At 36.7% G+C, this 27,083-nt stretch overlaps 1 protein-coding gene across 2 annotated transcripts in view; it reads left to right on the plus strand.

Annotated features, from left to right (window-relative positions):
* Window positions 1-11,582: 11,582 nt before the first annotated feature.
* The window catches only part of CC1H1orf141 (chromosome C1 C1orf141 homolog), a 49,252-nt gene continuing 33,751 nt past the window's right edge, over window positions 11,583-27,083 (plus strand). For both annotated transcript variants that reach the window (XM_047871532.1, XM_047871533.1), the window contains exons 1-3: window positions 11,583-12,225; window positions 17,377-17,468; window positions 20,769-20,926. In XM_047871532.1, coding sequence (XP_047727488.1) covers window positions 17,394-17,468; window positions 20,769-20,926 — 233 coding nt within the window. In that variant the 5' untranslated portion in view covers window positions 11,583-12,225; window positions 17,377-17,393. The remainder of the gene's footprint in view (window positions 12,226-17,376; window positions 17,469-20,768; window positions 20,927-27,083) is intronic.

The raw sequence follows: 27,083 nt of genomic DNA on the forward strand, positions 1-27,083 counted from the left end.
TCTGTGTCTCCCCCTCTCTCTGCCCCTCCCCTGCTCATGCTCTGTCTCTCTCTGTCTCAAAAATAAATAAAAACATTAAAAAATTTTTTAAAAAGATGTGGTATATATACACAGTGAAATACTACTTGGTGATGCAAAAGAATGAAATCTTGCCATTTGCAACAATGTGGATGTAAATGGAGGGTTTTATGCTAAATGAAATAAGTCAGTCAGAGAAAGAGATATATCATATGATTTCACTCATATGTGGAATTTGAGAAACTCAACATATGAACATAGGGGAAGGGAAGGAAAAATAAGATAAAAACAGAGAGGGAGGCAAACCATAAGAGACTCTTAACTACAAAGAACAAACTGAGGGTTGCTGGAGGGGGTGGTGGGTTAAATGCGTGACAGGCATTAAGGAGGGCACTTTTCAGGATGAGCACTGGGTGTCATACATAAGAGATGAATCACTGGGTTCTACTCCTGAAGCCAAGACTACGCTGTATGTTAACTAACTTCAAAGTAAATAAATAAATAGATAAATAATCTAAAAATAGTAGTAAAGATCATAGATTTTGGAAATAAATACAACTGGGTTTGAATTCTGAATCTGCCACTTAATAGCTTTATGATTTTTTTCCCTCCCCACCCCTACCCAGTAGGTTTATTATTTTGATCAAGAGGTTTAACATCTCTGAATCAAATTTTTAAATCTATAAAATAAAAACTGAGACAATGTATGTGAAATTCAGTAGACCATTTGATAGACAATAAAGTTAATAAATGGGAATTCAATAATTAAATAATAGATGCCAGTAATCTACTTTCAATTTTTCACACTTATAAAGTATATTGTTACATTTACATCATTATTTCTAATTCTTTGTGGATTTCTATGATTAATTCCCAAATATAAATTCTTGGAAGTGGAATTGTGGGTCAAAGGTTATATATTTTTTGAGGTAAATTGTAAGTTACCATCCTGACAATTTACATTTGCACCAGCAGAGCATAGGTATACATGTGTCTCTGTTCCTTTCTCCAACTTGCCAATACAAGGGAGAGAGTTATATTTTGTTGGTTTAATGAATACGCCTTTGATAAGTTTGTTGATATTAAAAATATAATTAATGGTTATTTGTAGGTATTATTTTGCAAATGAACAGTTTATATGCAACACATATTTTTTCTCCCAGTATGGCGTTTGTCTTTTTTTCAAGATTTGTAAGATTTTTTTTTTTTTTTTTTTTTTTTTTTTTAAATTTTTTTTTTCAACGTTTATTTATTTTTGGGACAGAGAGAGACAGAGCATGAATGGGGGAGGGGCAGAGAGAGAGGGAGACACAGAATCGGAAACAGGCTCCAGGCTCCGAGCCATCAGCCCAGAGCCCGACGCGGGGCTCGAACTCGCCAACCGCGAGATCGTGACCTGGCTGAAGCCGGACGCTTAACCGACTGCGCCACCCAGGCGCCCCGAGATTTGTAAGATTTTTAAGATACTCTGTGTTTACACATGTTGGGCAGTTTTCCAAGTGCAATATATTTTAAATTTTTGTTATGTTTTTGACATGCAGACGTTTTAAATATGAAGTCAGATCTGACAGTCTTTTACTCTAAATATTATGTTTTTGCATGCATAGCAGGCAAAACATTTTAAGATGCTATACTAAGGGATGTGTTTAACATTGTGGTCTTTAATAGGAGGAAAGGATTTATAGAGAAAAAGTCTAGGGTTTAATAATTGAAATGCTTGAGAGTATGTATTTTCATATTACTATAAAATCTGGTGCAGGTAGCCATTTTGAATTATGTTGTGTGGACTTTGTGCGGATAGTGAGAAGGCTAAGGGGCACAGAAACCTAAAAGAAGTTTTGGGTTATCTGCCTTTTGCTAGGCACTATTCTTGGCACTTCAGATTGTTAAATCATTTAATTCTCAGATTGGCCCATGAGATCATTAATCTCCTAATTTTACCATTTCCATTTATTTGACAAATATTTGTTGAGCACAGTATCAGTTTTTAGACTTCCTCTTCTAGAAAGTGAAAAATAAATCCAAACTAATTTATGCACAAAGAGAATTTATTTAATCATGTAAGCTGACAAGGTCTAGCAATGGCTCGAGCGTGAGTGGTAGATTCACCCTGGGCTCAGATGATACCACCAATATCCAATCTTTCAGTTTGTTTCCTTTGGATTGACTCCATTCTCAGGCTATTTGTGGTGGCCCCCAAAGCCCACAACAGATAGGAGAAGAGAGAGAATCTGCTTTCCTGGAGGTTCAATGTCTCAGAATTGAACTTTCTGGGTCCTAATTGACTTCACCTGAGTCATATGTCCCTTCCTGAGCCAGTCACTGTGGTTAGAGAGTTGTGGCCAGTGGTCTCATTGGTATTGCATAGATAAAGTGCTCCTCCCTTGGGACAACAGGGTTGAATAAGTTCTTCTAAAGTGCCTGTGCAGAGGGAGCAGCATGAACAAAGACACAGAGATAAGAAAAACCTGGAACATCTGAAAAACTTACATTAACTGATAAGGTTGTTACTTTGTGTACCATAGATTGGCTGAGACAAAGCTGGAAAGGAAATCAGAACTCAGTTCAACATAGACAGGACTCAGATGATATAAGGTTTCATATTCTATGTTGTATAATTTTGACTGTATTCTGAGGGCATTGTCAAGCCCAGGAAAGGAATGAAGGGAGGAAAAGAAAAACAGGAAGAATTCTAGTGTACAATAATATTTGAGGAGTAAGCAGAGGAATAGAGGAAAGTAATAAGGAAATTGGCAGTAAGGCAGGAGAAGTAGGAGAGAATGGGATCATTGAAGCCAAGGGATGAGAATGTTTCAAAAAACCAGAATTAGAAGTGTCGAATTCAGAACAAAGATCAAATAACAGGGTCTGAAAGATGTCTGTTGGGTTTGCAAATGAAAAAGATGGGATTAAGGGGTGATTAAGGGACCAAAGAGCTTACTATCTGGAAGGAAGAGACTAATGGACTAAAGGGATAAGAGATTGTGTGATCAGAGATCAGAGCTCAAGATTAAAGAGTAACAGTTTTAGAGGATAAAGAAGTAAAGATAGCTTTAATTTGGTCGGTTAATGAGTTTAGAGGCAAAACTTTTGCCTTCATGGATTTAATATGGAAAGGAAGACTGACATTCCTAAATTGGTAAAAGTGGGAAATGACTGGAAATTTGTTAGTAAGTAGGTGTGGAGAGATGGTTGGCATGAATCTCATAAGAGGAGGCCCCTCCTAAGAAAGAGGAATAATAAAGATATAAAAGGGACAATAGGGAGGCTGAAGAATAGTGACATGTCTCTCAGACCTCATGGTTTTTGTGGGGCAAGAAAGGAAATGCTCTCTTCTCTAGAGAGGACAGAAGATGGGGATGGGGAATTTCAGGCTTTTCACCATTTCAAAATGGGTAAATAAAAATTTGGATACTTTCAAAACCAAATAGAGTGGGTGTGTAGGAAAGAATTTATGATAAAGAATCTTTTGCTCAAAGAAAATTCTGACCTTTGCCCTGGCTTCTAGGGGGTAATCTTTGAGTCCTAGGGGTGTTGTGCCTGATAGAATTTCTTTGTTTGCTTAGGGGCCTTGGGTCATACTGAATAGTCTAACAGTGTGATTTAGTGTGGAGGCCTGGCCACACCCATTTAGTCTTAAGGTGGGGGCTGGCCACTGCAGAAAGGTCAACAATGTGACTTAAGGTGGGTGCTTTGGGTCAAATGGAAACTGAGATTAACCATGCAGGGCAAGCAATCAGTCAAACATCCCTATATGATGAAGCCCCACTAAAAACTCTGGACACGAAGCTTAAGTAAGCTTCCCTGGTTGACAATACTTCATATGTATTGTCATATATCCATACTGGAAGAGTAACCTGTCCTGACTCCATAGGAGGGGACAACAGAAGCTCTGCACCTGAATATAATAGCTTTCATGATCTCATTCAGTAATTACTTGTTGAATTTAACTGAAAGAATCCATTTCAATTGTTTGATGTACATCTTACCAAATGTTTTCTATTAAAGAGAAAATATTTTGCATTATATTAATAGTTACTAATTGTATGATGCAGACATAATGTAAATTCTTTGAGTTTTATTTCTAAAACTGAAGATAATACCTTTCCCATAGATAGTAATTAAAGATTACAGATTAATAAGACAAAGAATGAAATGAGATATGTTATTAAAAATTTCTAGTGTAGTATCTCGCACATAGCATGCATCCCATAAATGTTAACTGAAATAATGGTAATGTTCTAAGAATTTTATATAAGATTCATGCTTTATAAATTTTATTGATCATAAACTGGTGAGTAGTTAACATTTCTGAATTCAATTCTTTATTTAAGAAGCTAATGTCACCTTTGTGCAAATTTGTGAGGTGAAAGCATTATAATAATCTTAGACAAATCTCCGCAATCAACTAGATTCTAGTTACTGATTCCCTACAAATCATTATACTTGAATGTATAGGGTTTTATAATATGATGGAATTAAACCACTTTGTACTTTTTATTATTGTATTTGTCATATTTTAAATATGTGAAATAAGTTGATTCCATTGTTTTCATGCACTGACTATAAAGAAAAATTTCTAGCCAAATTTTGATCACTATATAGCAACAAGCACATTTTTTTGCAAAATTTCTCCCATTGCCACTAGTATGGACTTGTGTTGTGATGTTAATGCTGTTTTTAAAAACTTTTTCTGTTTTGCTTTGCATGATAAAGTAAATTCCTTAAATGCTTACTAACATAACTCTTGACTAACTGTTTAATTAATGTAGAAATGTTCCACCATTATTGATCAAATCAAGAATATTTTAAAGTTAGTCATTTTTTTCCCCAAAACCAGACAAAGTACCCACTGAAAAGGAGAATTACAGGTCAGTATCCCTGATGAACATGGATGCAAAAATTCTCAACAAGTTACTAGCAAATCAAATTCAACAGTACATTAAAAGAATTAATCAAGTGGGATTTTTTCCTGGGCTGTAGGGTTGGTTCAGTATTCACAAATCAAATCAATCAATGTGATATATCACATTAATAAAAGAAAGGATAAGAACCATATGATACTGTCGATAGATGCAGAAAAAGCATTTGACAAAATATAACATCTTTCTTGATAAAAATCCTCAACTAAGTGGGGATAGATGGAACATACCTCAACATCATAAAGGCCTTTTATGAAAGTCCCACAGCTAATATCATCCTCAATGGGGAAAAATTGAGAACCTTTCCCCTACAATCAGAAACAAGTTAAGGATGACCAGTTTTACCATCACTGTTTAATACAGTATTGTAAGTGTTAGTCTCAGCAATCAGACAACAAAAAGAAATAAAAAGCATCCAAATTGGCAAGGAAGAAGTCAAACTTTCACTATCTGCAGACAACATGGTACTCTGTAGAAAACCCAAAAGACTCCACCAGAAAATTGCTAGAACTAATACATGAATTCAGCAATGTTGCAGGATATAAAACCAATGTGCAGAAATATGTTGCATTTCTATATACCAATAATGAAGCGGCAGAAAAATAAATCAAGGAATTAATCCCATTTGTAATTGCACCAAAAACAATAAGATACCTAGGAATAAACCTAACTAAAGAGGTAAAAGATCTATTCTCTAAACATATAGACCACTTAATGAAAGATATTGAAGAGGATGCAAAGAAATGGAAAAATACTCCATGCTCATGGATTGGAAGAACAAGCATTGTTAAACTATCTATACTACCCAAAGCAATCTACACTAAATACAACCCCTATCAAAAAACCACCAGCATTTTTCATAGAGCTATGAAAAACAATCCTAAAATTTGTATGGAATCACAAAAGACCCCAAATAGCCAAAGCAATCCTGAAAAAGAAAAACAAAACTGGAGGCATTCCGATTCCAGATTTCAAGCTATATTACAAAGCTGTAGTCATCAAGACAGTATGGTACTAGCATAAAAATAGACACATAGATCAGTGGAACAGGATAGAAAATGCAGAAGTGGGCCCACATCTATATGTCAACTCATCTTTGACAAAGCAGGAAAGAATATCCAATGGAAAAAAGACCATCTCTTCAATTAACGGTGTTGGAAAAACAGGACAGCAACATGCAAAAGAATGAACCTGGACCACTTTCTTACACCATCCACAAAAATACATTCAAAATGGCTGAAAGACCTACATGTGAGACAGAAAACCATCAAAATCCTAGAGGAGAACATAGGCAGCAACCTCTTTGACCTAGGCCGCAAACTAGAGAGATCACTGAAGAGATTACTAGAGAGATTACTAGAGAGATCACTGAAGGTAGGGAAAACAAAAACAAACATGAACTGTTGGGACCTCATCAAGATAAAAAGCTTCTGTACAGCAAAGGAAATAATCAGCAAGACTAAAAGACAGCCTACAGAATGGGAGAAGATATTTTCAAGTGACATATCTGAAAAAGGGTTAGTATCCAAAAATCTATAAAATAATTATCAAACTTGACACCCCCCCAAAAATAACCCAGTTAAGAAATGGACAGAAGACATAAATAGACACTTTTCAAAGAAGTCATCCAGATGGCTAACAGACACATGAGAAGATACTCAATATCACTCATCATCAGGGAAATCCAAGTCAAAACTATGATGAAATACCACCTCACACCTGTCAGAATGGCCAAAATTAACAACACAAGAAACAACAGGTGTTGGCGAGGATGCGGAGAAAGGAGAACCCTCTTGCACTGTTGGTGGAAATGCAAACTAGTGCAGCCACTCTGAAGAACAGTATGGAAACCAAAGTAAAAATAGAAAGTATAACTAGAACTACCCTATGATCTAGCAATTGCACTATTAAGTATTTACCCAAAGGATATAAAAATATAGATTCGATGGAGTACCATGTACCCCAATATTTATAGCAGCATTATCAACAATAGCCATACTATGGAGAGAGAGAGCCCAAATGTCCATTGAATGGATAAAGAAGATATGGTATATATATATATATATATATATATATATATATATATATATATGTGTGTGTGTGTGTGTGTGTGTGTGTGTGTGTGTGTGTGTATGTATGTATATGTGTGTGTGTGTATATATATATATATATATATATATACACATATATATAATGGAATATTACTCACCCATCAAAAAGAACGAAATCTTGCCATTTGCAATGCCATGGATGGAGCTAGGATGTATTATGCTAAGCGAAATAAGTCAATCAGAGAAAGACAAATACATATGATTTCACTCATGTGTGGAATTTAAGAAACAAAACAGATGAACATATGAGAAGGGGGAGAAAAAAAGAGAAGAGAGGGAAAACAAACCACAAGGGACTCTTAAAGATAGAGAACAAACTGAGAGTTGATGGAGGAGAGGTGAGTGGGGAATGGGCTAAATGGGTGATGGACATTAAGGAGGGCACTTGTTGTGATGAGCACTGGGTGTTTATGTAAGTGATGATTCACTGAATTTTACTCCTGAAACCAATATTGCACCATATATTAACTAAAATTGAAATGAAAAAAAAAAGGGGGAAAAAATAAAGTCATTTGTTTTAAAGTTATGATTCTATGGTATGTGTGTGTGAATGGTGTATGTATGGGGGTGGAGTGGTGGGGTGTCCAAACCTGCTATCCAACTTATAAAATACAAGGGTGAAGTGTGATCTTACTAATCACATGGGTAGTTTCTTGATTTTAGGAATAAGAATGTTTTGTTTTGTTTTTTAATGCCATAAGTAATGATAGCAGCCTTTCACAAATGTTCAAATACAGGCTGTTGACTTCACTCAGACCTGCAAGCTGTATGGAAGAAGTTTTAAGCTTCTTTTCAGAATTCTGTGTTTCCAGGAAAGTAAAAAAAGAAGAAACAAAAAAAGAAAAGAAAAGCCACTACTCCCAATCCTTTTATACTTGATCTTTTCTGTAACTTCTTTCTCCTTCTGATCTTTCAGCATAATTGTTTCTATCTCTGTGATATTTGGTGAGTCACTTTCACTTTTAGTGACGTAAGTATGTGGGTGAAACCTCTCTCTGGAGAGAGAAAGCTGACCTTTTCAAGGTATGGAGAGTTCTGGAAACTTTCCATGGACACAGGATGTTTTGTAATAGGGCTGGAGGTGACTGGGTGGGGAGAAAATGACTATCAGAACCAGAAGAGAAAGAAAGAAGAACAGGCAGAGGTATTGACAGACTGACTGGAAATTAAAATTTGTGTAGTGATGGGAAATGAAATAGGAAAGACATAGTTTTATTAAATCTTAGGCTCTTTTTGTCCTCCCAGTTGGTGGAACTATCTCCAGCCACGTCTGGTTGGGGAGAGAGATTGAGCAAATGTGCAAAGGGGCATGTATAAAGCAGGGCTGGTGGGTTGCTCCCACCAGGGTTTCTCAGGTGAGTCTGGGATGGAGGTGGGAGGCCAGTCTGGGGCTCTTTCAGGTTTCTTGAAAACAACCTCTGCCTCTTCTATGCTTACTTTTAAGGATCTTCCTCTTTCCCCCCCCTAGTTTTGACTTCCCTTTAGAAGAAAAGCATAGAGCCTTTGAGTTGGTGTGCTTACTTTCTAGCTGCCCACCCCCCCCCCCACCAGAGCAGGCCAAGGGAGTAGAGTTGCCACCTGGAAGGTGACCCTGGGGAGGGGGTGAGAGGGAGTGGGATGGGGTGGGTGCAAGGTGAGAGCTGGCTTGAGGGGGCCTAATTGGTGCATTTCAAATTGGCCAGACAGAACCAACCTGGAATGGGCTGGTAGGAGTTGATCACTCTTGCAATAATTGTGGAATTTGGAGATTCCTCCAATTGTTATCTGATCGGTTGCTCACAATACTCCCCAGAGTCTATACATCATACTTTTAAAACTTCCTTGGTGTATTTCCTTTGAAGCTTCCTATCCATCCTCAAGTTGGTGACAGGCAAATTTTAGTAAAGTTTCAAAATGAAGAGTAAATTCTCTCTCCCTCTCTCATAACAAAAAGGAGACAAGAATAAACAATAAACATTAAATTTTTTGAAAAAACAAAAAGGAGACAAGAAAATGTGTGGTAATTAGATCTAAGCACATGGGCCAGGTTTAATAGTTAAATCTTCTGATAGTGAATTTTAAACTTAGTACTCATAATTTGTGGGCTGTATTAGTTTACCAGGGCTGCCATAACAAAATGCCACAGGGCCGCCTAGGTGGCTCAGTCATTAAGTGTCTGACTTTGGCTCAGGTCATAATCTTGCAGTTCCTGAGTTTGAGCCCTGCATCGGGCTCTGTGCTCAGAGCCTGGACCCTGCTTTGGATTCTGTATCTTCTCTCTCTGTCCCTCCCCAACTTGTGCATATGCGCTCGCGCTCTCTCTCTCTCTCTCTCTCTCTCTCTCTCTCTCTCTCTCTCTCTCAAAAATAAATAACCATTTAAAAAGTTTTTAAAATGTCACAGACTGGGAGGCTTAACCAACAGAAATTTATTTCTCATAGCTCTGGAGGCTGGAAGGTCAAAATCAAGGTGCCTACAGGGTTCGTTTCTTCTTGGGCCTCTTTCTTTGGCTTGGGAATGGCTGCCTTGATGTGTCCTCACATGGACTTTCCTCTGTACATGATGTCTGTGTCCTTATCTCTTCTTCTTATATGACACAAGTCAAATGGATTAAGTCCCAGTCTAATGACCCCATTTTTGCTTAGTTACCTCTTAAAACAAAGGCCCTGTTTCCAAAAACAGCCACATTCTGAGGTACTGGGAGATAGTGCTTCCACCTAGGAATTTTGGTGAGACATAATTCAGCCCATAATGTGGGCTATTTATTGATATTTTAGACTTAAAGAAAAGGATTTCCTGGTGTCCATACTTGGAATATGAGGTGGAGAAATTCAGACTGTTATTTCATTATTAAGTAAAATGTAATATTGAACAGTGAGTGCTTACTATGTGCTCAATACAGTGTTTAGTGAATGTGTAAGATAAAAGTGTAAGACAGAGGCCTTGTTTTCAAGGAGTAAATGTTTGAACTGATGAAACCAGATAATGGAAGTAAATTTTAATTTAAGCCTCCATTTTCTAGATAATTACTCAGTCCTGTCTTTGGTTGATGAGTTGGAGCCTCTTTTGGTTTTCTTGAGCTCTTCCTTTAATAGGAGACATTTGGAACTTGATGATGAAGACTGCTTAGCAGAGTCTATTATGTTGGTAGTTATTAAATTGGGGGTTTTTGTGTGTTTTCTTTTTGAATTATTTTTAGTCCCAAAGGTGCTGTTAAAAATGAAGTAGTACTCTTCAAAGTAACTTTTTAGTTTGATGTCATTATTCTTAGTGTGACTCAGCCTCTGATGTGCTTATAACATTGGCCCTACAACCTTGAAATTGTTCATTATGCAGCCAAGTCTTCACAGTGAGATCCGTGGGAGATTTACTGCAGGAGTGACTGGGAATTTCGTTCTGCCCTAGTTGGCAAGTTCTCTGTTTCATTGTGTTCTTTTGCAAAAACTGTCATTATTGAGCCAGTAATTAAGAACATAAATCCAAGTTTCCTTTGAAAATAATTTTACTGAATTTAGATTTGACAAGAGCCACATTTTATAACCATTTGCTCAACTTTGTGTTTCATCCTGCAGTAAATCATCCCAAATCAACATCATCTATTACAGATAAACTGGGATTACTCCCCATAAAATGATATTGTCAGAGACATCTCCAAATTAAATTGGAGTTTTCAGATCTCAGTTAGGTGTAAAATTCTTTGCCTGGTGCTGAGATTCAGAAGTGGGTAAGCATTGTTTTAGATGAGTTTCAATACGTTGCGGAAGTGATCTGTCAAAGAGTGAATTTCTGTAGCGCAGTGTACCAAATTCTGTGGTGAAAGACAAAGTACTTATAGGAGCACATGTGACGAAGAGACTATCACCAAGACAAGGCATGTGAGGATATCAAGGAAAGTTTCACCAAAGAGGTAGCTTTCATACTAGGATCTGATAAAGAATAGTCTTTTGACTGGAAGACATGAGGAGAGAACATTGCCAGGGAAAGGAAACGCATGAGGAAAAAACACGCTTGGGGAAAAGGCAGGATGTGTCCAGGGAATAGGAGTTGTAGAGTTTGGCAGAAGATCGGATGTGGTAGGAGATTAATTCCAAAGGTTGCTTGAGCCAAAGCCTGGACTGCCTTTTTTTGAAACATCTCATATGTCATCTAAAAAGAGCTTGCATGCTATTCTGCAGGTAATGGGGAGCTAGTTAAGGTTTGTGGAGCTGGACTTGGTCAACAATTCAGTATCATCAAAAATACAGTTCTTATGGAACTGTGAAAAATCAGTATTTGAGGGATGAAGAGGAAGATTGGGGCAGAAAACTTAGGGGCTGTATAGTGCAGTAATCACCTGGAAGGAAGAGTGAAATCTGAAGGCCTGGGGAAGACAATGACAGTGAAATAAAAGCAAGAATCAAAAAAGTCTTGTCCAGTTGGGATCAATGTTGCCTCATGGTTCATAAAATCTTGTGAGAGTCTACTGACCTGTTCTACCCCCAAGATTCTGTGAGTTAGGCTTCTGTGACCACATAAGATCCCTACATTCCAGAAGAGAGCATTTCCTCACAAGTGTAAGTACATATGAGAACACTTCAGATGTCTCTGTATATATTTAAGAAGTGAGATCATCTCTCCCAACCCAGTTAATGTGTTGGTTGAAAGGGGGATGATTAGATCTATTTCCTTGAGTACAAACTAATTTTGCATTTTTGATGAGTCTCTAGTATGGAGACATAGTAATGTTTATCAGGGTTTTTCCCTAAATACTTACCATATTTTTAAGGCTTACACTTGTGCTTTACAGGAAAGTGAGCTTTAGTTTCTCCTCACTGAACTCAGAATAAGAATTTAATATAAAATTGAGAACAAAACTATGAAAAAATTAGAGAAAGAAAGGAAACAAGATAAGCATATGATACAATACAGAAGATACTGAATTGCTGGATTGAAACAGAAGATACAGAATTGCCAGATTAAGATAGAAGATACTGAATTGCTGAATAAAGTCTTGTTGTTTACCAAGACCCAAGGGGTTAGTGTAGGTAAAGTTAAAGAAGTATACTGTGGAAGAAGCAAGCAGGAAATTAGACATATGGAGACCATTGGTGATTGCATGATGGCAGGTATGGCAGGAAAAAAATGAAATGGTATGGAGATGCAGAATATGGATTTTGCAGGATTTATAAGTATCTCACACATCTTATCCCTAATAGGTAAGTGCCTCATTACTTGTATCTGCTTATTTTATTTACCAAACACTTTTATGTCACTTATATTCATTCAATTGGACCTTGTAACAGTCCCATGAAGTAGGTATTTGCATTACTTCCATTTTACCAATTGGGCGACACAGAGAAGTTAAGCAATTAACCTACAGTCACACAGCTTATAAGTAGCAGAGCCAAGGATTCAAACCCAGGCAGTCTGACTCCAGAGTTTATGTTCTTTTTTTTTTTTTTTAATTTTTTTTTCAATGTTTATTTATTTTTGGGACAGAGAGAGACAGAGCATGAACGGGGGAGGGGCAGAGAGAGAGGGAGACACAGAATCGGAAACAGGCTCCAGGCTCCGAGCCATCAGCCCAGAGCCTGACGTGGGGCTCGAACTCACGGACCGCGAGATCGTGACCTGGCTGAAGTCGGACGCTTAACCGACTGCGCCACCCAGGCGCCCCCAGAGTTTATGTTCTTAACCAAAATACTATGCTGCGTTTCTAAGCTTGAAGGTGGGAGAAAAAGTAATATTTTTTAATGCTATGGCTTGATCTAGAAGAACCTCAACAAGATTTGGACAATTATTTATGCAAACTCATAAATGTAAATGCTAGCTAAAACTGTCATAACATTTATAGTTGTTCATTTGCATTATGGCTGATGGCTGATTCATTCAGATTTTTAGGCAATAGGGATACAAAGATGAATTAGACATGGTTCCTGCTTTCAAGAAACACATAGCCTAGAGGAAGAATAAAATAAGGATATCAAATGGTTTAATAGAGAGTGATAAGTACTTGGATAGCAGTATATATAGGATATGATGTGAGCACAGACATTGGACATTTAAATCAGTGTACCAGAGAAGGCTTCCCTGCAGAGGTGTTATTTGTTTGGGTCTTGAAGGATGAATAGAACTTAGAAATATAGGAAATGGAAGAACAACATGGTAGATAGAGGAAACGGCAAGAGCCAAGCAACAAGTAAAAGAGGATACAACACATTGGAGGCATTGTTCATTAGGTGCCACAGTCCATTAGGACTGGGGTATCAAGTATACATTTGGAAGGAGCAGATGGGGTTAAAGACTTAGAGGCCAAACTATGATTCGCACATGATATATCAAGGAGCTTGACCCTTTGTCCTGAAAGCAGTAGGGATAGATTGAAGCTTTCATCAGGGAGAGGTGTGTGTGTATGTGTGTGTGTGTGTGTGTGTGTGTGCATGTGTGTGTGTGTGTTTTCTTGAGAAAATAAGTCAGACAAACGTGAAGGATAGAATGGAGGATAGAATGGATCAAATGTATAGACATATTTTGAAAACTATGGCAATAATCCAGGCATCAAATGATGGAACCCTAAACCAAGGCAGTAGCAATGTGAATGGATAAGAGAAGAAAAACTGAGAGGATACATAGGATGTAGGATATACAAGATAAAGTGATTGTGTATGTTTAGGGAGGGGATAAGAAGGGGTTTTCTAGAAGAGTGGTGACCAAATCCTGTTTTGGGGAATAGCTGCATTAGAATGGCTTTAAAAAACAGATTCCGCACATTCAGCTCCATAAATTCTGACTTAGCAGGACTGGGGTGACAACTGGAAATCTGGATTCCTTGGAAGTTTCTGAATTCATTTGTCAATGAGAAGGATTGAGAACCATTACAATGCCTAAGTTTATGGGCTGGGTGACTAAGAGATAACTAATGTGATAATAAAGGTTGGAAGAGACTTTTGACTGAAGAAGAGGAAAGGTGTGGACAAGTTTGCTTTTAGATTAATTTGGGTTACCTGTAGGAAATCTGGGTAGAGCTAGGAACATAGGTTTGGAACTCGAAAGAGAGATTTTCGTGTGAAAGTAGATGGTGGTAGATGAAGCCAGGAGTTTGGGTGGTCATCCTGAAGAAAATATGGAATAATGAAAAAGATGGCCTGAGCCCTTAGAAACATTAGTATTTAAGGAGTGATCTGAGGAAGAAGGAATCTTCAGAGAGAGTAAGAAGATGTGACTGTTGTCATAGAAACCAAGGGAGGGCAGAATTTCCATAGAAAGGTGTGGCTAACATTAACAAGAGTTGTAGACATTCAAATAAGGTAAATAGGAGCAGAAAAGTGCCCACTTATTTATAAGATGGTGACCCTGGTGACCAGAGCAGATATAGTATAGAAGGAAGCCAAATGATGGTAAATTAAGAAGGAAAAGAGATGTAAGTATACATGAGCATTTTAAGAAATTTGTCACTAAGGGAAGGTGAGAGAGAATAACAGCTAGTAGGATTAGGAGAAGAATTTTTTTTTTTTTTAAACCAGAAGAGGTGTGAGCATGCTAAGGAGAAGCAACTGGTAAAGAAAAGAGAATGACAGATACTAGAGAGAGGCTACACCAATGGAAATAATTCTTTTAGGACAGAGGTAATAGAGTCTAGAGTACACTGGGAGGGGTTAACTTTGAAAAGGAGAGACAACAATTCCATTAAAATTAAAATACAAGTGAGATGGGAATGGACGCAGATAAGATTTTGGCATGAGAGAGAGAAGTTGAAGTTCTACTTGATGGTCTCTGTTTTCTTAGTGATACAGGAGAGCCCATCTGCCTTGCCCAGGAAGGTAATATCTATCAGGTCCAACTTCCTCAGTAAATTTGATGGAGTACCTAGCACCATATCTCTCTTGTAATACAGTTAGGTAGCCAAATGAAGAAATGAACAAATAAATGCATGCCATCAAATGATAATATATACTCACAGAAATAGAATTCATGAAGTAGAATATGTGCCCATAGAAAAAGAAGTATGAAGTATGAAGCCAATATTCTGGAAATGAAATGAAAGTGCAAATGATTGAATCAAGAAAGGACTGAAACTCAGAAGGTCATATCAAGGAACATATGATGCAGAATTTAGCATTAAAGGATTAGTTTTTAGTTTATGCAAAGCAGTTGGGATACACTGTCATATTAGACCTGCCTGATACAGCTAAGCCCTTGGTACCCTTGGTATAATGATGAAAGTAAGCAAGTTAGTCTAAAGTGTTTCCTCACCTCCACTTTATCCCAGGGAGATTTAGCCATTAGAAACCCCTGGCACACTGCAAACTGAAAAAAAAAGTATAGGCTTCAAAATATGAAAATAAAACTACAAAACTGAAATTAATAACATTCTGTCAACTTCATTAACTTCAAATTTAGTATTCATAAAAACTGTCATTGACCCTTAAAAATAATTTGTTAATTAGATTTTCTCACTTCAAAACAAAAAAACTCATAGTTGGCTAAGTGTCCAACTTCGGCGCAGGTCGTGATCTCACGGTTTTGTCAGTTCGAGCCCCGCATTGGGCTCTGTGCTGACAGCTCAGAGCCTGGAGCCCGCTTCAGATTCTGTGTCTCCCTCTCTCTCTGCCCATCCCCTACTCATGCTCTTTCTCTCTCTCTCTCTCTCTCAAAAATAATTAAACATTAAAAATACCTCATGATATGCACAGTGATTTGCCAGGAATCAAATCATAGCTAAATAATTGACTAGCAAAATAATTTTAAATAAACAACAGAATTCCTTCAAATTACAGCTGTGTGTGTGTGTGTATGTGTGTGTGTGTAAAATGTGATGATATGGTGCATCCTAAAATGTCTGTTGTGATGTTGAAGATGTGTGGAAAGTGAGAGGTGTAGGACATCTTACTCTTTAAAAATACCTGCTTTCTTTTCCCTCTCACAAGGAAGCCGTGTGTCTCAGTTGTCCCTTGTGTCATTTATACCTTCCCCAAATTGGGAAACCCATTCACTTCAGTATGCTGGTTCCTACAGTTAGGAAAGCCTTTCTTTCCCTGATTGAGAAATAGAAATCTTTTGTCTCCAATAAAAGAAATTTTGGAGAGAAATATGGGAGCCTTCTCCACCCCACCTTGAACTCATATTATGCGTAAGAAAAACACAGAAACTAAAATTCCTTTAGTTGCTTTTAGGACATATGAGAGGATTGGTTCCTGGATCACAAAAGACAACACATAGCATCCAGATAATCTAAAATGTCTGCCAAAATCTGTCCCTTACTCTTCAATAGGAGACCCAGAAAGTCCGAGGTACTCATAATTGTGCTAACACCCTTGCCTGCACATCCCGTCTCCAACTTGCAACTTCAAGTTATGATGTTCGTAACAAGGCAAACAATCTGCCTTGCAGCCCCATAGCTCAGAAGAGTCCAAGAGTAGAAAAGATAGTTAAGAGAAATCAAGTACTAAATAATGTGAGCTTTTGGCATAGAATCGTTAATCCTTGGCTTTTCATGTATTATTGTCTTTGTGTCTTTGTGAGATATTGATTGAATAATATGCAATATGGGAGAAATAGCGTAGACATTTTTGAGCCAGAAAGAACTTTAGTGTTGACATTGATGTGCCTTAGAAATATTGATGAATTCAGTACTTCCTATGAACCATACAACTTCTACATTTAAATGCCACTGGAACCCATTCAATTCACTGAGCAAAAATATAGTGGGAGCTTTGGGTTAATACTCTGATTCTTGCCTCTACTCAGCTCCTCCTAGTTATTTGTGTTGCATTGGAAAGGTATTTTGTGTCCTGATGTCTAACATTCAGGTCCCCAAGCCTAATATGGACTGCCTGACCCCAGATGTAATTTTCAGCAATATTAATTGACTAGAGAATATTTATTATTATGGCAGTAGGACCCAACCAGCTTGACAGCTGCTCCTTCTGTGTGACTGATCGCCTTCTAAGTGCTGTATTAACAGTCTTGGATCATTGACCAATTTAATTTGAATGCAATTAATTATACAAATGTGAGCTCTTCACATTTACTTTCATTAAAATTATATCACAACAAAAAGAAAATAGATATAAATCAAGCCACATGTCCTTGCTTCAAGTATGAGTCAATTCTGGGTCAATTTCCCTTTATCATACATTTAAAAATTCCTAAGGTTCACACACATCTGGGAGTTCTGATCATGTGACCTTTTTGTCTAAAAAACTTGGGTACCCCTACAGTTCCATGACCTATTCCATGATCTCTACAGTTCTCTTTTGTACCCCAAACAGAAATGTAAATGTGGATCTCTTATGCCTAAATATTCAATTATATGTTTAAATTTTAATTGTTTTGGAGATTTTTTCTTTTTTCTCCTTTTTAAATAGGAATTTACTGACTGAAAATGGCAGAAAAAATCTTAGAGAAGTTAGATATTCTGGATGAGCAGGCAAAGATGCTCTTGGCCAGAAGAGCAAAGGTTTGTAAATAAAAGCTAAAATAAAATTTAATCATTAAAATGTTATTTCAAATGTGAATGATTATCTTTATTTTTTAGTTAATGATGCAGTAGTATGGAGTTGTAAACTAATTTGTAAAAAGCAAATCATTATATTCAAAAAGTCATCTAGGTAAGTGTATACTATAAGGAATTAACTAGATATACCAGGTAACTTCTGGATAGCTGCCACATTATATTAGGATATAATGTATCTAAGGTGATTAAGATAAAAAATCAAATAAGCAGTCAAATAGTAAATGTGACTACTCCTATAGTTCTCATTAATATGTTAAACATATAAAAAGTTATTTAATTGGTTTATTAAAAGGAAGAAAATATTTGGTGTAGTTACCAAATTAAAAGTAAAGGTCATAAAAATTAAATAACATGAGACTTTTATAAAATTCAATATAAAATGTTAATAAAGAATATAATTTTCAAAAACTAGATTTTTAGCACATATGAGGAATTTAATTTGGTTACACAAAGACTTGCAAAATAATTTAACAATGTGGATAAATGAGGCATGAAGAGCATAGAGTCTCAGAAATCAAGGAAGACAGCACAAAGAGGAACTCTGAAGTGACTGAACATATTTGTGAACCTGAAAATGAAAACGTTAATGCTTGAATAATAACCTTTCTCTTTTTTTCATAACTGTCTCCTTTTATTAGAAAAAAAAGAGAAATATTGGGAAAACCAATAAATTCTTTCTGTCATTGCTACCCAAATTTTGAAATAGCAAACCAGGAGTAACTTACTAATGCAACCATATTAGACTTAAGCACCCCAAAGTTCACTCCTTTTTAATTTTCTTGTTTAAAATGAAATGTATTTTAGAAAATATAATCAGAGATAAATCTTTGTAATTTGTCCTGAAATTCCCTTTTATATGAATTTTAAGTTATGATTAGTAATAATAATTCTTACCTTTTTTACTAGGGTCTTCTTTTGTGTAAACCATTTCCATAAATATTCTCATTTTGTGTTACTATGTCTAGTTCATGTGTTACTAATAGAGGATTTTCTGGAAATTCTTTTTAAGTATATACAATCAAATTTAAATTTTTTCTTATTTTTAATGTTATTTATTTATTATTTTTATTTTAGAGAGAGAGAGCATGAGCAGGGGTGGGGGCAGAGGGAGGGAGAGAGAGAGAGAGAGAGAGAGAGAGAGAGACAGAGAGAGAGAATCTTAGGCAGGCTCCTTGCTGAGCATGGAGCCTTATGTGGGCTCAATCCCATGACCCTAGGAGCAGTTTTACATATATACATATTTATATATATAAATTATGCTTAAAGGAAATTACATAAAGAAAAATTGTCTTTGGCCTCCTCAACTGCTTCCTTGGGGCAAACAAAATTTAGCAATTTGGGTTTATCCATCCACATCTTCTTTTGTGCTGTTACAAAGATATACAAATATTATCTATGTATGCATAAACCCATTTATCTTTACATATACTCACAATATAAATATACAGGTACACATACACATACATACACCTACATACATTTACGAAGGTGAATTGTCTCTATTTTCTTTTTTAACGACCAAAAAATGAGATGAAAATATATAAATCACTTTGGTAATTGCTTCTTTATTTTTTTAACTTTTATATTTTGAAATTAATATCAAGTCATAGGAAGTTGCAGAGGTACTACAGAGTCCCATGTCCCTTTCACCCAGTTGCCCCCAGTAGTGACATCTTATATGGGTAGTGTACAATATCAAAACCAGTATGAATCCCAACCCATATTAACATTGGCATATTACCATTAACCAGACTACAGATTTCATTTAGTTTTCACCATTTATAAACCTGCCTTCATTTGTGTGTATAGGTTTATCAGTTTTATCCCATAAGAGATTTGTGTAATCACTACCACAATCAAGATACAGCACGTACCCATCACCATGAAAGAACTCCCTCATGTTATTTTTCTGTATTTGTATCCATATCCGCACTTCATTCCCCATCTATCCCTGGCAATGGCTAATCTGTTCTCCAATCTTTAAAATTCAGTAATTTTGAAAATGTTATATAAATGGAACCATTCAGTATGTGAAATTTTGAGATTGACTTTTCACTAAGCATAATGCCCTTGAGGGCCTTTTAAGATTTTGCATGAATCAATAGCCTTATTATTATAAATAATATGTAAATTTTGTTGCTGAGTAGTATGCCATTATATGAATACACAGAGTTTCAACCACTCACCCATTGAAGGACGTTTGGGTTTTTTTCAGTATTTTGCTTTTAAAAATAAAGCTGCTTTAAAAAAAAGATTAAAGAGAGCTGCTGTGAATATTTGTGTACAGGTTTTTGTGTGAGCGTAAGTTTTCATTTCTCTGGGGTAAATGCCCAAGAATGTAATTGTTGGTGCAATTTCCATCTCTTAAACACAACAAGGTCAAGGCCACGAGGTTTGATGTGAGTTCCCCCTCACTGCTTCTCAGCCAGGAAACTACCTTCAATAAGCAAGCTGAGCCATTGTGGGATTTACCTCATTTGTTTCCCTTTTCTCAGGGATTATGGTTCCCCCTCTGCCTGTTCTCTAATGCCTGATTACAGTTGTTTTCATATGTTTTGTCTGGGTTTCTAGTTGTTTACAGCAGGAGGGCAATTCCTGTAGCGCTTAATCCTTTCCTGGCAGAAGCAGAAGTTCCTATCCTTTGACTTGCTGTCAAATTTTTCATCACTTTATTCCTCTGGGCAATGCTGAGAGAATTTTTTAGAAAAGATTTCTGGCTCCTTAACTAACTTGTTAGCTATATCCTTTTCCCTCTTCAGTCCATCTATATAAATATTTGAACAAAGTCTTTTGATTGCTTTCTTCACTTCATCTCTGGCTTACGCAACTAGACAAATGTTGGAGTGATTCATCACGTGCATGGGGACAGCAAGAGCAGCAGGTTAGAGATCAACTTGCTCTCCTTCCAATAACTCTATGTATCAGTGTTTTCTTTGTGTAATATATAGGTCACTCTTAAATTCTGAATTTTAGAATTAGGAGGGAGCCTTCATGATCATCTAGTCCAACATCCTATCATTTCATCAATAGGAAAAAAGTAGCTCAGGTCACACAGCAATGGTATAAAAAATGTTGGTACACAGGCCCCCCAGCTTTTAATCTGTAATATTTTGCTATTAGTGACTATCACATAAATTCTGTGTGAGTGCATAAAGTGAGACTAATTTCATCCTTTCCATACAGGATTTTTCCTATATGAAAAGTGCTCATTTTTTTGTGTGTTGTACTTTGGATTTATTGCAGAAAAACAGACTTCAGAGTCAAGTAAAGAAAAAGACTTTGGTTACACCACTGACATTTGATTTTCAGTTGGAATTTGAAGAGGCTATTGCTCCATCCACATGTAAGAACGTATCCAGGAGCACAGAAGACAAGTCATTTGGTATTAAAAAACCAAAAAGGTAACCATCCTAATTACCTCAAACTTTCAGTTGGACGTTTTTTGGTGTTTTTTTTTTTTAATTTTTTTAACGTTTATTTATTTTTGAGACAGAGAGAGACAGAGCATGAACAGGGGAGGGGCAGAGAGAGAGGGAGACACAGAATCGGAAGCAGGCTCCAGGCTCTGAGCCATCAGCCCAGAGCCCGATGCAGGGCTCAAACTCACGGACCGTGAGATCGTGACCTGAGCTGAAGTTGGAGGCTTAACCGACTGAGCCACCCAGGCGCCCTCAGTTGGACGTTTTAAAGCATTACTGTAGATTTGTTTTAGATTATGTAATCTGTATTAAATGTAAGCTTTGTCAAACATAGGCATGTTTCATAGTGCTTATGAGTTACACCATACTCATTCAGCATTCTGAATAAATTAGTTTATAAAATATTTATTGTAGTTTATTATTACAGGTGTTATTAGATAGTAATTACAATTCTGGATTTTTAAAGAAAGACTTGTCTTGAATTCTATTACATTGCCCCAGATTAATGTCAGGATTTATTTCAAATTTTAGACCAATAGACTGCCAAAAGAAGTCCACCTAGAAAACCAAGTAAGGCAGTTTCTCTATGTACTTATAAGAGATAGCCTGAATATGTCATAGTTGGTCTTTCACTGGCATTGTGGACAGGCATAATGCTATATAATTTTTCTAGGCATCAGAAATGTAGAGGAGAGCCCAGACAAAAGAAATAATAAGATGTAGAATCAATAGAACTTCTATCGTACCTTGATGGTAGTGTGGACACTGTTCTTACCTCATTTATTCTGTGTAAACACTCAGTGTGTTCAGTGCAGTTTTATAGACGAGAAGCCCATCTCGGTGGGGTTAGATAACTTGCCCAAGGTCACACAGGTAAGTGGCTCAAACTGGATTTAAACTCTAGCGGTTCGATTTCAGACTTGTGCTCTTTATCACTCATGCAACTGGATGAATGTTGGATGGCAAGTTTATCACTACCCCATTCTGAATGTAGAATGGCTTGCAGCTTTCGGGCTTGGTTACTAAGTGCATTATGACATTTTGTACTTAGGTAGAAAATATATGATGAAACACAGATTGAGGTAGAGAAGAGGATTACAGTGATAAGGTCTGAGTTTCATTTTGGATATATTAAGTTTTAGATGTCTATGGGGCATTGAGGAGGGGGCATTCTTCTTCTAGGAAGCAACCCATTCTTGGCAGGAAGTCCTTTTTAGCTGTAACAGAATGATTGCTTAAGTAACAGAGCATAAGGCAGAACGTTTCTGTCCTCATATCAACAATGATATCCTGGTTATATGAGTTATATTGGATAAACTCAGTTCCTCTGTATCTGAAGATACAGTTCCTGGTCTTGTAAGTTTTGTTAATTATAATTCAGGAGGCCAGTCTCCACCAGTGCTCTTAAGCCTCACTCCTACACTGAGTTGTGATGGCAGATACACTTCACACAGCTGATTCCTGTGAACACTAATGACAGAGATGAACTGCTCTAGCCCAGTGGGTCTCAAACATGGAGGGCTCCTTAAAACACAGAGTGCTGGACTGCACCTGCAGAGTTTTTGATTTAATATTTTTGATTCAGTAGGTCTGGGTGGGGCCTGACAATTTGTACATCTAATAGGTTTCCAGGTAATGCTGGTGCTGCTGGACCAGGGACCATCCTTTGAGTCTCTGCTCTAGCTTATGTCCTGCTGATCTAGCTGCCCAACACCAACATCTGTTCATTCCAGTTTTCTTCCATAGTTTGCTGAATATCATAGTGCCTCTCAGCCCGGTGCTGTGATCACCTAATTGATGTAAACCTTCCCAGGTTTATTTGTAGCTGTGCTTTGCCTTCAGACTAGTAGTTTTCAACCCACGTGCACATTAGTATTACTTGGGGAGCTTTAAAATAATTGGATTCTACTTTAATTAGTTTGGAGTAGACCCCAGGCATTACTATTTTTAAGATTCCCCAAAAGATTCTTACATAAAACTAAGAATGAGAACTATTCAAATTCTTAGGGCTTTTTTTCTCAGTTACTCCCAGAGACATGTTTCCCATGTAACTATCAGTTCAGGATTTCAGCATTTTTCTGGGATAAATGGGAACCGATACAATATTAAAGATATCTTTCAGCTAATCTGTGTATAGTCTCTAAGATTTCTCATTAAACACCAAATATACTCTTCTCTGCAACTTTTCATAAATGGACCTTTTACAAAAGAGTCATATTCATTTTAGCAAAATTCCCTTTTAAAAATTACCTGGAATAAAGATAAAGTGGGGCACCTGGGTGGCTCAGTTGTTTGTGTGCAACTCTTGGTGTCAGCTCAGGTTATGATCCTGAGATTCATGGGATCAAGCACCCAGTGCTGACAGTGCAAGACCGCCTTTGGATTCTCTCTCTCCCTCTCTCTCTCTGCCCCTCCCCCAGTGGTGAGTGAGCACTCTCTCTCTCTTTCTCTCTCTCCTTTAAAAAAAATAAAGGAAAGACAAAGTGATTTCTCTATTACTTAAGCATTTAGTGCTGCATTATCAGTTGAAAATGGCAATTTTACTACTTATAAAGTGGTAAGAAATAGAAAACAAGTTAGGAATAAGGAGGTTGATTAAGGGTATTTAAATTGTCACTGAAAGTTAGCTCAGTAAATAATTCAAAGCTACTGAAGTTACAAAAAATAATATTTTTCTTTTTTTTAACGTTTATTTATTTATTTTGAGAGAGAGAGCAAAAGCAGGGGAGGGGCAGAGAGAGAGGGAGAAAGAGAATCCCAAGCAGGATTCTCTCAGTGTGGAAGCTGATACAGGGTTCAAACTCAAAAATGGTGAGATCATGACCTGAGCCAAAATCAAGAGTTAGACAGTTAACTGACACAGCCATTTAGGCTCCCAAAAATATTTCCCTTTAGATTAATAGATTAATAGGGGCTATTCATTAGAAGAATTATTGTCCTAAAAATAAATCTATAATGAGACCTGTCAAAAGAATATTCCTTTTAGAAATAGTTTTATGACAATAGGATAAACTTGCATACAGAAAAGATAGTTAAATATTAATGAAGGATTCTCTTGCAGCCTGTAGTGAAATTTAATTGGCCACATTCCTTCTTCCTTTCGTTCAATATGCATGTCTTATACTCTATGTGACATTAGACTGGCACAGAGATTAAGAGGATGAGGTTTATAAGCCAGTTGCCAGGTTTGTATCTTAGCTTTACTTACTACTAATTGTGACCTTGGACAAGTTACATAACCTTTTGTGTCTCAGTATCCTCATATTTACAGTGTGGATAATAATAGTATGTATTCCATAGGGTTGTTTTGCAAATTAAATGTATTGACATGTGTGAAGAGTTTAAAATTCCCCAACATACAATAGTCACTCAGAAAAAAACAAAACAAAAACAAAACCCAGCAATAAAAATATAAACTGTATTAAACATAAGGGGAGGGAAGGAAAAATAAGATAAAAACAGAGAGGCAAACCATAAGAGACTCTTAAATACAGAGAACAAACCAAGGATTTCTGGAGGGGTATTGAGTGGGGGATGGGCACTTGTGATGAGCATTGGATGTTATATATTAATGATGAATCACTGGGTTCTACTCCCAAAACCAATACTGAAATAAATAAATAAATAAATAAATAAATAAATAAATAAGCTGTATTTTTGAAATATGCAATCATATATTCTAATCATTAAAAAATAAGATAGTAAATGAGATACACAAGCCATGTTTACATATGGCAATAATTCTAAAATCTTAGGTAAAGTATGACTTATGGGTAAGTAGGGTAGGGTGGCCTGGGAACAGGAAGGATAGAGAAGACGGAGGCTTTTATGTGAGTAGACGCAGAGATTCATGCCTCATTCCTGCTGCCCACACCATTTCTCAGTTATGTAAGCACAGGCTCCTTCAAGGCCCCAGGAGGATTCTGGGAAGGTAACAACATCAACTCCAGCTCTCTATGGGGAGAGGTTCGCTACTAGGCTGAACACTGCCTCTTCTCTGTACCTGGAAGAGGACTCCTTATTATTGCTCATACCTAGAGGAGCCTGACATTCTAGAGCAGGGCCTCTTTACACTAACTGCCCACTTGAGAGTTTTTGGAAAATATGCTGAGCCCTGCCTAGAGATCATGATTTAACTATGGGCAGGGAGGCGGGGGGGGGGGGGGGGGGGGGGGTGGGGGCATGTCTGGACATTGGTGTTTTTTCAGAGCACCCTAGATGATTCTAGTATACATCTAAAAATTTAAGAAACATTTCTAGAGGCCTCTTCATTTGTCACTCCTTTAATCAAGAGACCCTCTTATGACAGCTTGTTTGCCACTGATACTCTGCAAAAGAATCTTATCTGTCACTGACTGATATTACCTGAGTCTCAAATAGCCTCACCTTTATATGTGCTGAGGAAACTCACACTCATTGAAATGAGAGGTTGAAGAGAAATCCCTCATTTAAGGGGACTCATATGAAGGAGGGAGATAAAGACAATTAAAACAAGTGACTCATGATGAGGTAGATAATGGAAGAAACAGAAGAAAACTTAGGAGAATATATATCTTAAGGACAGAAATAATCAGGGAAAAGGGATTTAAAAATATTTCTGGATCAAAAATTGAGTAGGAAAATAAAAATAGAATACAGTTAAAAACAGTATTGACAGTCTAGAAGGTCAAATAGAAGCAATATCTTATGAAAATACAAAAAAAAAAAAAAAAGAAAATCAGATTGAAAAGATATATACTAAGATTTCAAGATATTCAACCTGGAAATATATACCTAATACATAAATCAGGAAAGTAAGAAACATAGTAAGAAAATAAAGAAATATTAGGGGAAAATGACCTTTTTTTGAAGACAGACTTGAATTTTCAGATCAAAAGGGTTACCAACTGCTAGACTTACAGTAAAATTGTTTAAGTCCAAAGGCATAAAAATAATGGTTAATTACAAAGGAAAGGAAGTCAAATGAGTTTTATATGTCTCATCTGCATCTCTGAGGCTAGAAAACAATAAACAATTTTAAACTTTTGAACAGAATGGCAATCCAGGAATCCTCTATTTAGATGAATCATCATTTATATATGAGAACAAAAGAGAAATTTTTGGATATGAAAAACTAGAAGGTAATCCACCTATATATTCTTTCTGAGACATTTACCTGGAGAAATATTTTATGCAAGTTAAAATCAAATATAATTAAAATAAAGATCCAAACTGGATGTCTTTATGACAAAAAAATGTAGTTAGAATTCTCCCATGGTACCAGAACGAAAGCTCTGGACCTTCGTTTCACAGTGGCTGTTCTGTAAAAACATAAAACATTCCAAAGCAGGGAAGTTATCCATAACAGATTCCTATTTGGGAAGAGGCAGCTTTTGAAGCAATCCCCATACTTCCATCTGAGCTGTGTCCTGATCTTGGGTTTCTTCCCTTTATGCACCAGTGCCATTTCATATCCATTCCATGGATATGCAGTAACCTTCCTTTAACTCCAGCCCATGCAGCACAAAATCAAGGCCTTTACCTATATTCCTTTAACTCAACTGCAACAGGGTATAATTTTACAGGGGATTTTTCTAAATATAAGACCCTAAAAGAGGGAATGAAGGTGGATGAATTAAAAAAATTACAAGCAGCTCAAAACCAATACAACTTATAAAGAGAAGATTTATGATTTTATTCTAGTGAATTAAACCATTAAATTTATAATCCAAGTTTAATTCTTTATATTACATAAGAATCTAGTGCTAGGAACTCAATTTTTATTCTTAGGCTCTTAGCCTCCCATTTGTTCTTCCTGCTGCTGGGAAAAAAAAATCTCCATGGATCTCTTATATTTCTGTACATCTTATGAGAAGAGGCACTGGTTACCTTGTTCCTAGCTTCTCAAGGATTTTTGTATAACAAATAGCCTTGAAAGAGGTAGTGCTTTTCTTTGAGCAAGAGCAGGTATGTTACTAGTCATTATAAAAAATTTGGGTTCTGTAAGCTCAGGGTTCCACTCTTGTAACAACGCACTATGTGTGCAGAAGTCATCTGGCCCTCTGCTTGTTGCCCTGTGGAATAGAGGCTCAGAGAACTGATACAGAAAATGCTATTCCTATCATGGTGAGTAATAAACAGGCCTTTGTCTCTGACTCAG

The sequence above is a fragment of the Prionailurus viverrinus genome, chromosome C1 (assembly GCF_022837055.1).
Source record: "Prionailurus viverrinus isolate Anna chromosome C1, UM_Priviv_1.0, whole genome shotgun sequence".
Lineage (NCBI taxonomy): Eukaryota > Metazoa > Chordata > Mammalia > Carnivora > Felidae > Prionailurus > Prionailurus viverrinus.